Here is a 13,246-nt window from a genome sequence, read left to right as displayed (position 1 = left end):
TACTACTAGAGAAGAGAGCGCTTCACACCTGTGGTGTGTTGGTTTCGGAGGTCCTGTTTTCAAGTTCCTCCTGCAGGTGCTGGTTTATCCTTTCTGCCTGCAGCAGCTGGTGTTGAAGCTGCAGAAACTGCTCCCTGGGTACCATCGGACAGGCTTGCTGCTGGAACAGCTGCAAATCCCAAGTATGAGGGGACGGGCTAGGCGTCGCAGTGAACCTCAGGTGCTGCATCTGAAGGACAAGGGCAAAATCCTGGTCAGTTGAGTCCCTTCAATCACAGAGCTGCCCTTGATGGTGTCAGGCAGTGAGGAATGAAGACTATGAATTCATTAATAACCTCAGATCCACTGAAACTTGGAAACAGGACAGTATATGGGCCTGAGGAAATGAGAAAAGCTATTTCACTTAGCAGAGAATATGCTTAATAAGTAGCCTTTCTTAAAAGTTTTAGGCTTAAAAAAAAAGCCCTTCCCAACTCTGGAGTGATATTAAGGGCATGATGTACATAATGCATCTGAATTCTATTTCATTCTTTCTTACACTGGAAAAATTACCTCCCCCCTTTTAAAAACTGGGGTTGGAGAAAGTGGTTATGCTTTAGGGTTTTACCACTTTACTTGCCATTCATAAAGATTCTTAAATGTTCAATGACTACATTTTTTTCCAACCCCAAGTTAGCAATTTTTTTGAAGAACCTCATCTTGCATCTAAAATTATTTTAACCTACCTTTAGTTTATCAATATGTAGTTATACCCTTAGATTAAACAGCACAAGACAGACAATTCTGGGGCATAAAGCAATAATATCCTAGAACATCTGGGAACTGGAGAACATGGAGTGGAAGAATTCAAGACAATGAGGAAATGTGTACCAACATGCCAGTCAAAGTGGGGGAGAGGAAAGGGAGGAGGATGCACGGCATTTTGGCCAGTGAGGCAGGCCACCTCACATCTATAAATATGCAGAGCATGCAACAAACATGACCAAGTACTAAATTCAAGAAGCGGCACCTCCAGGCTTGTGAGAAAGGTGGAAAAGAACCTCTAAGACTCGGCTATAACTAAATGTTACCATGAAATGTCAGAGCCACTATCCATTTCCTTATATCTAAATTTCTAGGTGGGGACAGGGGCACTGCCCACTTTGAGATACTTCTAGTTGTAGATTCAGAAAACCACTTTATTTTTATGATTAAAATTATGGAGAATTATCCCATAATTTTATATCAGTGGGATAATTTTCTTCATACATAATGCTTTAAATACTGAGGAAAAGTTTGATGTAAACAGACACACCATTAAAACAAAATGAATACTGGCTCTTAGCTTAAGTACTTATTAACTGTTATAATCAATAGAAATGATAACATGAGCAAGGGGTTTAATGAGATGGCTCCATGCTACGAAAGTTCATTGTAAGAGAATGTTCTACCTTCACACACTATCTCAGGCAGAGAACTGCACCCTTCTCTGCTACTTCCAACCACTGAGTTCTAGGTACAGGTTAGCCACAGACAAAACAAAAAGAAGAGAAAATTACAGGAGTTATAAAAAGAGAAAAGTATGAGTTATAAAAAGAGAAAGAACAGTACTAATTAGGTCTATTATACATGAATAAGAGCATATGAAAGACCAACATTTACATTTTTCTGTATATAAATTTTACAGACATTAAAATGTCCTACAATTCTAATTCTGCAAGTGCATCTTCACTTACTGTATCCTATTTGTGCCCCTCCCAATATAATGATGTAGAAGATTCCAGGTCCGGGCCAGGTGCAGTGGTCCACACCTGTAATCCCAACACTTTGGGAGGCCGAGGTGGGTGGATCACTTGAGGTCAGGAGTTCAAGACCAGCCTGGCCAACATGGTGAAACCCCATCTCTGCTAAAAGTACGAAAATTAGCCAGGCGTGGTGGCAAGTTGCCTTTGGTCCCAGCTACTCGGGAGGCTGAGAAAGGAGAATTGCTTGAACCTGGGAGGCAGAGATTGCAGTGAGCCAAGATCACACGAATGTACTTCAGCCTAGGTGACAGAGTGAGATTCCGTCTCCAAAAAAAGAAAAAAAAAAAATAATGCCGGGTGTGGTGGCTCACGCCTGTAATCCCAACACTTTGTGGGGCCAAGGTGGGTGGATCATGAGGTCAGGAGATGGAGACCATCCTGGCAACTTGGTAAAACCCTGTCTCTACTAAAAATACAACCGGGAATGGTGGTGGGCGCCTATAATCCCAGCTACTTGGGAGGCTGAGGCAGGAAAATTGCTTGAATCTGGGAAGCGTAGGTTGCAATGAGCTGAAATCGTGCCACTGCATTCCCACCTGGTGACAGAGCCAGATTCTGTTTAAAAATAAATAAAAAAGATTATTCCAGGTCCAGTATGGAACGGATCTGACGTTAAAATCTCTTGCCACTTCGAGATGCAGAAAGAAGTATAAACTATAAACCATTTTTGTTAAGTGTCTGAAATGTTGGCTATCAGAGAGGTACACAACAGACTCGAGAACTGCTGATAAAGTCTGTAACCCTTCTGTTGAATGTTCAAAACGAATTTATTGAACCGCTCACATTGAAAAAGTCCTGAAATAGGAGTCAAATTCTAGCCCTAATTTTCCCTTTTCCTAGTCTAGTGATCTGATCTTTAACTACAGTGGGGGGATGTGTTATATTAGAATGTGTTATATTAGAACCGTGACTGTTAAACTAGTATATAGAGATGAGGAGCAACTACTTCCCCCAAGGGAGTGAACATATCAGATCAGAACCACGAAAACAGCTTTGCTCAAATCCCGATTCCAGAGATTCTGATGCAGAAACCTGTCCCTGCCCAGCCCACCACGTGGTGCATTGCTCCAATCAGGTGAGAATCCCTGCCAGAGTGAGAAGGAATGTACCTATCCCTCAGGTGAGCTGGGACACACTGTACATCCCCCAAATTAACCTGCTCTATAGATATCACACTATAAATAAAAATCCAATTTATAGGGCTGGAGAGGGGGAATGGTTAATGCTTAATAGCTACAGCTTCTGTTTGGTGTGATGAACAGGTTGTGGAAGTAGTGGTAATGGTTGTAGGATGTTGTGAATTTAATGAATGCCACTGAATTGTACATTTTTAAATGGTTAAAATGGCAAATTCTATGTTATATGTTTATCACAGGTTAAAAATTAATATACTAAAAACCATTGAATCATACACCTGAAATATGTGAACTACATAGTATGTGAATTATACCTAAATAACACTGTTTTTGTTTGTTTGTTTTGAGATGGAGTCTTGCTCTGTCACCCAGGCTGGAATGCAGTGGTGTGATCTCGGCTCACTGCAACCTCTACCTCCTGGGTTCAAGCGATTCTCCTACCTCAGCCTCCTGAGTAGATGGGACTACAGGTGCCCGCCACCGCGCCCGGCCAATAACACTGTTTTTAAAAACTCCAATCTGGAGTAATATAGGAGAGATCAGGGAACTCCCAACACTTTGGGAGGCTGAGGTGGGAGGATTGCTTGAGCCCAAGAATTCAAGGCTGCAGTGAGCTGTGATCACACCACTGTACTTTAGCCTGGGTGACAGAATCTCAAAAAAATATCCCATTTGTATAAATCTATAGTGTTTTTTTGAGATGGAGTCTTGCTCTGTCACCCAGGCTGGAGTGCGGTGGCATGATCTTGGCTCACTGCAACCTCTGCCTCCCAGGTTCAAGCAATTCTCCTGCCTCAGCCTCCTGAGTAGCTGGGACTACAGGCGCGTGCCCCCACACCCAGCTAATTTTTGTATTTTTAGTAGAGATGGGGTTTCACCATGTTAGCCAGGTTGGTCTCGAACTCCTGACCTTGTGATCCGCCTGCCTCAGCCTCCCAAAGTGCTGGAATTACAGGCATGAACCACCGCACCCAGCCAATAATTTGGTTCCATTTCGTAATGAAAGCTTCATTTGAATAAACAGGTATGAGATGTTCTTTTCAGTGTTCAAATAGAAAAATCCATGCTTTTTCCTTAGCTATTTGGCTCCAGTGTCAAGACCACTTAATTTTCCTCCTCTGTTAGCAAATATTTACTACTAGGTCAGAAAAAAACATGGGAAAATTGCTTATGATGGCTAATACTGTCAACGGGTGCCTGGTAAGACAGGGGAACAGGCGGGAGAACTGGCCTCTTGGCAGAGCCTCTGGAAAGGCTCTCCGGTGACTAAGTACACACTGCTACTTTTCAATTTGATACTAGACAATATGGGCTTAGTTTTAGACGTCTTATTCCTCAGAGTATATAATTATATTTCATGAGAAAAGCACGTCCACATCTAAGTACAGCCCACAGCTCAGTTTTGAATGCATTCATTTTATTGCTGTTAAAAAAAGAAAAAATGGTTTAGATTTCACTAAAGTTTCATGAATTTCCCCTTTAGTTGACAGATCAGAGAACACAAAATTGACAAACTTCACCGGTGATTTAAATGTTAGTGCTATATGTATGCCCATATTTCACATTAAAAATCAGTGCTTGGTACTTGGTTTTTAAAAGCTACCTTTGCATGTGGCCAGCTTCATAAAAGAAAAAAATAGCTCCATTTCTTCTTTTTCCTCTTCTTTTTTTTGAGATGGAGTCCGGCTTTGTTGCCCAGGCTGGAGTGCAGTGGCGTGATCTCGGCTCACTGCAACCTCTGCCTCCCCGGTTCAAGCAGTTCTCCTGCCTCAGCCTCCTGAGTAGCTAGGATCACAGGCGCCCACCACCATGCCCAGCTAATTTTTTTGTATTTTTAGTGGAGATGGGGTTTCACCATGTTGGCCAGGCTGGTCTCGAACTCCTGACCTCAGGTGATCCACCTGCCTCAGCCTCCCAAAGTGCTGGGATTATATGCGTGAGCCTCTGTGCCTGGCCCCATTTCTTCTTATAATTCTGGACTTAAAAATATGTGTATACATAGTACTTTTTAAGAGCACAAAAAGAATTTCTACATGTTCTTCTCTGCCTTACGTAAGTCTTATAGTTCACTAAATGTTAGATTGACTAATTTCATCTACCCAAGGTATATCAATGAAATCCTTAAGAAGGATTTATACATAAGTTTGTTTTCTGAATACTTAGTTTAATTATAGGATATAACAATCTAGAAGACTGGAACCCAAAGTCCAAGCTGACAAGTTAGTTTTACAAATCCAGTTTTTTCTTTTTCTTTCTTTTTGAGACAGGGTCTCTCTCTGTTGCTCAGGCTGGAGTGCAGTGGCGTGATCTCGGCTCACTGCTACCTCCAACTCCTGTGCTCAAGCAATCCTCCTGCCTCAGCCTCTCAAGTAGCCGGGACTACAGGTATATACCACCACACCTGGCTAATTTTTGTATTTTTGTATTTTTTTTTGTAGAGACAGGGTTTCGCCATGTTGCCCAGGCTGGTCTTGAACTTCTGGACTTAAGCCATTTGACTGCCTCAGCCTTCCAAAGTGCTGAGATTACAGGTGTGAGCTACCATGCCTGGCCACAAATACATTTTCATAGTTATTAGACGTACCTCTCACAAGGCACTGCTGAGTTCTAAATGTAGTAATGAAGAATAGCAGCACTTGAAATTAAAACTTCCAAATGTTAATGCTCTCAAATTTCCTGCATGGATTTCCCAACTGAAGAGGGTACTAGAGACCAATCATGGCTATAAAATGCTGCAATATAGGAGGGATCAGGGGAACTGGCATAAACACAGTGATGGCAAGAGTGCTCAGGGCCCCGTGGCTAATCAGAGAGTCCCTGCAACCTGGATTTGCAGAGGTACAGGTCTTTGCATTTTAGGTCATCATTATTACTTCCTCTGAAAAGCAGTATGGCTTCCTATGACAGTATAATTAAGCAAAGTTGTCTATAAAACTTGGTAAGACAGACCAAAGAATTCAACTTGGCAGGGTACTTAGATTTTCACAACGGGAATTCAATGCCATGTCTAGTCTCTCCCAACAAATGGCTCATTCATGGATTAAAATATTCTTCATAGCTAAGGCCATCTGCTGAGAAACTTACCTCCATGAGCTGCTCATCCAGTTTTACTTGTTTCTTTTTCAGGCCTTCATTTTCCAAATGAATTGTTTCCAATTCTTGTTCAAGGGAATTCATCTGACTGACCTGTTTAAAAAAACAAAATATTCCCTTTAAACAAAAACAAAAACACTTGAGTTGCTCTATTTTGACAAATCTGTGGTTGTCAGAAATCTCAACTCTTGGAAGAAATCCAAGTTAATTCAGTGACAGAAAACAAATAATACAATTCAGTGTACTGCTTACATTTAAGTGATCTAGTTTTAATCACCTGTCCTCACAGAGAATAGATTCCTTAAGGCAGCTGGCTTTTAAACTTGGATGCCACCCACTGTAAGAAATACATTTTATCTTACAACACACATATGTACAGTACATAGGTACATATCACTGAAATATCCTTACCATGGACCATGTACTCTGATATTTTGTATATTTTATTAATAAAAAATGCTGGTTTCCATTAAGTTGATTTCATAATCCTCTACTATGGATCTGCAGTGGGAAAAATACTGTCTTAAGGCAAAGTTAAAGGCTTAAAATTGAGAGTACATAAAACCCGATTTATATAACTTTTCAATTTTAAAGATTTCATGAGTGCTTTTTATTTTTATTTTTTTTTGAGATGGAGTTCACTCTGTTACCCAGGCTGGAGTGCAGTGGCACAATCTCAGCTCACTGCAACCTTTGCTTCCCGGGTTCAAGCGATTCTCCTGCCTCAGCCTCCCGAGTAGCTGGGACTGCAAGTGTGCACCACTGTGCGCAGCTAATTTTTGTGTTTTTTTTAAGAGGTGGGGTTTCACCATGTTGGTGAGGCTGGTCTCGAACTCCTGACCTCATGATCCGCCCACCTTGGCCTCCCAAAGTGCTGGGATAACAGGCATGAGCCACTGCATCCAGCCTCACTTTTATAACTCTTACTACAGGAAGAACCTAGTGAGCTACGGGACACTGAGTCAGAATATTGCTCAGTAAAAAACATACAACACTATCTTAGAAAGCTGATTTTGCTTCTATCAAAAAGAGCTGAAAAGAACAGCAAGAACTGTGAAGCAGAAGTGTAGTCTTGCAGGTCCGTTTTAAAATTCAATATAAATTAAAAGCCTATCACAGACTTTTTTCTCCGTAATGAGCAGCTAAATGAAACCCATTTTCTTTCTACAAAGTTTCCTTGAATGTACCTGAAATTAAATGACATTTCGGCTTTAGAGCACAACCAGGCCTTCTTACTGCAAATGGTCATAACTTTCACAAAAAACAAAAATTTTATGAATATTTTATAATGAAGTATTTTTCTCAGATTTCTAAACAAACCACATTTTTTTAATAAAGAGGTAATAGTGAAAACTGAGTTTCAGTTTAGAAAAACAACTCTGAGAAGTCTGGTCTAGAACTCTAACTTCATGGGACAAATTACAGAAAGCAAACTGAGTGGCACTACAGAGGTGTGACCATGGGGTAGTCAGCCTCCAAGAGCCCCAAAGAGCCCCACCTCCAGGTATTCACACCCTTATACAGTCCCCTCCCACACTATACTAGGGTTAGTCTGCGTGACAAATACAATGCAGCAGAAATGTTGGTATGTCACTTGCAGGCTTAGATCATACAAGGGACCACAGCTTCTGTCTTGGTCTTTTGGTCTCAGTGTCTGTTTCATCACTTCTTCTGGGGGAAGCCAGATGCTATGCCCTAAGAAAAGGCCCAGGTAGTGAAAAGCTGAGGTCTCAGGCAAGCAGCCAGCAAAGAACAGGAGCCTCTTGCTAACAGTTGCATGAATGAGCTTGGAAAGTAGATCCTCTAGCCCCAGTGAAGCCTTCAGGCAACTGCAGGCCTGGCCAACATCTAGACTGCATCCTCATGAGAGGCTTGAGTTGGACCACCCAGCTAAGCTGCTTCTGAATTCCTAACTTGTAGGTAAAGACAACAAACGTTGTTTTAATTTGTTACATAACAATAAGATGTACAGCCCATATTAAGATGTTTCTAATATTCGGGTGATAAATATTTTGCCAACTTATAAAGCTTCTAATACTAATAAAGATGATTAACTGCCTTCTTTAAGAAAAGTTAAATTGTTTTTCTTTTCTTTTTTTTTTTTTTTTTTTTTTTTTGAGACAGTCTCGCTCTGTCACCCAGGCTGGAGTGCACTGGTACAATCTCGGCTCACTGCAACCTCTGCCTCCCTGGTTCCAGCAATTCTTCTGCCTCAGCCTCCCGAGTAGCTAGGACTACAGGACTACAGGCCTGGTGAATTTTTGTATTTTTTAGTAGAGATGGGTTTTACCATGTTGGCCAGGCTGGTCTCAAACTTCTGACCTCGTGATCTGCCCACATCGGCCTCCCAAAGTGCTGAGATTACAGGTGTGAGCCACTGTACCCAGCCAAATTGTTGTTTTTTTCAACCATTATTCAATCAAAAAGAACTATGATGCTATTTTGACAAGAGAACATCAGCATAAAGGGATATATGCCAAAATATGCCATCATAATCATTTCCTTAGAAGTACACCTGAGAAGAAACACACTTAGGAACATATTACAGTGAGAACACAGACGCACGCCATGTATTCTCAAAAACTCACCTTCCTGTTAGTAGGAGATCGTTCTTTCTGAAACTGATCACACTCTCTCTTTAAGCTCAATTTTTCTTGTTCTGTGGGTTTCATGGTACCTGATGGGTTTAGATGTTTTTGGTGCTTGGGAAGATTGGATTCCAGTTGACGGACCTAACAAGAACAAATGTAAGAGGAAGAAATGCTAAACAATCACCCAGCCAGCAAAAACAACAAACATAGGGAAAGTTTTAATTCAGTACGTGAGTCCTGTTATAACTTTCTTTTTCAGTCAAGCCTGTAAATACTCGAAGCTAGCTTTTCTGGATTTCAAAAGACCCTTTCTAGGTAAGTCTGCTTAGGTCTACAAACCCAACACTGTAGGAACAAGACAGGGAAGAGGAGACTTCTGGGTCTACTAACTCTCCAGGAGTCAACAGTGTATGTGATGTGGCTGCCAGGAAAGCAGGCACAGCAGTCCCAGGCCCTTTTTTTCTGACATGAACACTACTTTTAGGAGAGAATGGGCTGACAGTCCCATCTGCTCTTATTGGACTGTTCACATCTAAAACAGTTCTATGAGGACATGAACCATGTCCGTCCTGCTCACCACTGCAGCGTCAGTGATAGCAGTTTCTGGCATGGAGTAGATGTTCTAAATAAATTATCTGCGACTCTTCAGAGTTCCTCCTCAAAAGAGGTGTTAAGCATAGGTTAAATATCATTGGGAGACTATGCACCAGAGGTAAGGAATTCCAGCACCAAGTTGGTGGTTGGAAAAGACCTTTAAAGATGATTCTAACCTTGAAATGCTGTCTTTTAAAGGAGGCACCTTTTTCTCTCGTGAGGAGTTATTTAGACCTGCAAGATCTGAGTCTGGTTTTACCATTTTTGTACACTAGTCTTAGTGGCTGGCCAATGTGAAGAATACACGGTTCACATAATTTCCATGAGTCTACATTTTCGATATGAAGATTAAAGTCAAATATATTTTAATATAAAACTGCTGTAATATTTTCTAAACATCAGGATAAAATTATGTGAGTAAATGATAAATTACACATTCTTAAAATAAGTCTGCTATAGCAAGATACTCAAATCCGTACCTTAGAACCATTCCAATCATATCCAACATTCATTTTCATATCAAACTAGTCATTTTCACACATATGCCATGATGTGCAGCTTCTCAAGTTACCTTCTCCCGGGAGTGCGTAAGCTCTGCTTTGGTGTTCTGTACCACGGTCTGGAGCCTCTCATTCTCTTGCCAAAGCAGCTGCTGTTCCTCATTCATCAGATGATCCAACTTGTCCCAGGACAGCCTTTTCTGCTGGTTATGGAGCCCTGATGGATGAGTAGCTGTTTCTGGGGCCCAGCTCTTAAGAGAATTGTAGAGTGTAAGCCTTAAAAACAAGCTATTGGGTAATTTCTGTTTTGAGACAGGTGTCATATTTACCCAATGACAGTGACTCCTAGTAAGTACCTTTCAATTGTCCCCTCAGTCTTCTAATGAAAGTATGTGTATGTATATATAAATATGAATAAAACAATATTCTTGAAGTTTGATTTTAAAAAAAAGGTTTAGAGAGTCTCTATTTAAAATGGTCTTTGTCAAAACAGCCATGCCATTTCCAATAGTGAATATGACTGAAGGGCAAGGTCCAGTTCCATAAAGGACTCAAGTGTATCGAGATTGGTGGCTTAAAAGTTGCTTCATTCTGGGCGAGCGCGGTGGCTCACGCCTGTAATCCCAGCACTTTGGGAGGCTGAGGTGGGCAGATCACAAGGTCAGGAGATCGAGACCATCCTGGCTAATAGCGTGAAACCCCATCTCTACTAAAAATACAAAAAAATTAGCCGAGCATGGTGGCGGGCACCTATTGTCCCAGCTACTCGGGAGGCTGAGGCAGCAGAATGGCGTGAACCCGGGAGGCGGAGGTTGCAGTGAGCCGAGATCGCGCCACTGCACTTCACCCTGGGCAACAGAGTGAGACTCTGTCTCAAAAAATAAAAATAAAAATAAAAGTTGCTTCATTCTTATGAAGTTATCTTTGAGCCCAGAAGATATTCATTTGATTCACAGAGGACATAAAGAGAAAGCTGAGATGCACTGCTAACTCGAAAGCTTTCACAAGCTAAACTCTACTTTCATTTTCACATATGCAATCATATCCTTTTTTTAGAATTCAAAGCACATATTGTCCATGTAATTAACATCTGAATTCAGAAATGTGCTTTCAGCTACCACAGTGATTTTTTGGATCTTGAAAATGATTTAAAAAATAAAAAAGATAACACAAATAGATAAGCCTCTTGCCTTTTAAACCAAACATGAAAAAAAAAAGGGTACAATCTCATTTTGAGAAAGTCAACCCAGAAGTAATTTCAAAAATGGAAACTTTTTTGAGACAGAGTCTCACTCTGTCACCCAGGCTGGAGTGTAGTGGCGCAATCTCAGCTCACTGCAACCTCCACCTGCCGGGCTCAAGCAATTCTTATGCCTCAGCCTTCCCAGCAGCTGGGATTGGGGGGGCGTGTACTACCACACCTGGCTAATTTTTTTTTTTTTTTGAGACAAAGTCTAGCTCTGTTGCTTAGGCTTGAGTGCACTGGCACGATCTTGGCTCACTGTAACCTCTGCCTTCCAGGTTCAAGCGGTTCTCCTGCCTTAGCCTCCCAAGTAGCTGGGATTACAGGCACCTGCCACCATGCCCAGCTAATTTTTGTATTTTTAGTAGAGATGGGGTTTCACCGTGTTGGGCAGGCTGGTCTTGAACTCCTGACCTTGTGATCCGTCCGCCTAGGCCTCCCAAAGTGCTGGGATTACAAGCATGAGCCACCACGCCTGGCCATTTTTGTATTTGTAGCAGAGACAGGATTTTGCCATGTTGGTCAGGCTGGTCTTGAACTCCTGGCCTCAAGTGGTCTGCCTGCCTCGGCCTCCCAAAGTGCTGGAATTACAGGCATGAGCCACCACGCCCAGCCCAAAACAACTATCTTAATTTTTTACAAAAATTTCACCAAGAGAATTAGTGTCTACTTTTTTTGTAGGACAAAATCTTGACATCTACCCCAAAACTGATATCTATAACATTGTTCTTAATTTATTTACACACAGATTAGGCAGCATTGTGACTTACTAAAATGAGACACTTTCTACCACACCACCATAATGTGTCAGCCAGCTAACGCTTTAATCAGTTCTTCCTGGACTTTCTCGTGCCACAGCAACCTATCTGTAGCAATGAATTATCTCCTGAAATAATTCTATTGTATCTCCTGAAATAATTCTAATACTATTGTTTTATGCCTTTTTAGCAGAAGTTGTACTTTTTTGCAAGTCTGCGTATATGTTCCAGATTGATTTCTTTCAATGTTTTTCTTCACTTGATTTTTTTTAAGGTCACACAAATACTTTTATCTACCATTTAACAAAATGTTTTAGTTTTGTTACTACAAAACTCAATTCAGTCATGGTCTTCTGACTTGCTCAATACCAAAAAAGACCTGTTTTATATCATTATGGTTTCATCTATATGAAGTTTAGAAAAAAGCATCCCTAAACTACAGTGGCAGAGGGTACAAAAGTGGTTCCCTTGGGGTTACCAACTAGAGGGAACGAGAGAGAGCCTGTTGGGTGCTGGAAATGTTCTGCCTTTTTATCTAAGTGATGGTTATACAAACACATACAGATACATAAAATATGCATATTTATATATACATGCATATACATATAATAACCAAGTTGTAGACTTAAGATGTGTATGCTTTACTGTAAATAACTTATACCTAAATAAAAAAAGAACAAATCACCTTGCCACCAGCATTCTGAAGTTGCTTATGCAAAGACATCAGTTCTTGGTTTAAAGCCTCCTTTTCCTGCTGAGTCACTCGCAGGTCAGATTTCATCTGGGACATTTGCAGGTTTACATTCTGCAGGGTGTCTTCTAAATTCTGAACCTGTATCATGAGAATGATCTTTTACCACTACACAAACTTGTGGTTTCACCTCTAGCATGTTCAGGAATGAATAAGGACAAAAGAACTTTCAGGTCCCTTTGTTTCTCTTTACTAAATCAGTAGCTCAGGGGAAACCCAGGATAGTATGTATATTTACAGGATGTTAAATTTAGGACAATGATGAACTATGTCTGGAGCAAGGTATTGCTGATAGTCATCTGGTAGATTACTAAATGGTATCTTACAGAACCAATGGGTACCAACTGGTATCACAAAAGATGGTTTCACTGAATTTTGTAGAAATTATGTTTTAGCCTGAGATGTTGGACTGTAAGGGGCCCTCTTAGTTGAAAATAAAAATGTATACTTGCAGACTCCTATTCTAGGCTAGGCATGGTGGCTCACACCTGGAATGCCAGCACTTTGGGAGGCCAAGGAAGGAGGATCACTTGAGCCCAGGAGTTTGAAACTAGTCTAGGCAAGATGGCAAGATCCCCATCTCTACAAAAATAAAAAGCCGAGTGTGGTGGCGTGCGCCTGTAGTCCCAGCTACCTGGAAGGCTGAGGTGGGAGAATCCTTTGAGCCCAGGAGTTTGAGGTGGCAGTGAGCGGTGATCCGGCCTGGGATACAAAGGGAGACCTCATCTCTTTTTTTTTTTTTTTTTTTGGAGACAAAGTCTTGCTCTGTTGACCAGGCTGGATGGAGTGCAGTGGT

The 13,246-nt window shown here is 41.2% G+C and overlaps 1 protein-coding gene across 3 annotated transcripts in view; it reads right to left on the bottom strand.

The window, feature by feature from the left end:
• NIN (ninein (GSK3B interacting protein)) overlaps positions 1–13,246 on the bottom strand; it is a 112,274-nt gene that overhangs the window by 9,716 nt on the left and 89,312 nt on the right. For all 3 annotated transcript variants that reach the window (XM_011999746.1, XM_011999749.1, XM_011999748.1), the window contains 5 exons: positions 12,385–12,531; positions 9,770–9,949; positions 8,602–8,745; positions 6,005–6,106; positions 29–229 (listed from right to left, as the gene is read on the bottom strand). In XM_011999746.1, coding sequence (XP_011855136.1) covers positions 29–229; positions 6,005–6,106; positions 8,602–8,745; positions 9,770–9,949; positions 12,385–12,531 — 774 coding nt within the window. The remainder of the gene's footprint in view (positions 1–28; positions 230–6,004; positions 6,107–8,601; positions 8,746–9,769; positions 9,950–12,384; positions 12,532–13,246) is intronic.

The sequence above is a fragment of the Mandrillus leucophaeus genome, unplaced genomic scaffold (genome assembly GCF_000951045.1).
Source record: "Mandrillus leucophaeus isolate KB7577 unplaced genomic scaffold, Mleu.le_1.0 Scaffold60, whole genome shotgun sequence".
NCBI classification, from domain to species: domain Eukaryota; kingdom Metazoa; phylum Chordata; class Mammalia; order Primates; family Cercopithecidae; genus Mandrillus; species Mandrillus leucophaeus.
This window is presented reverse-complemented; position numbering and strand designations above follow the sequence as displayed.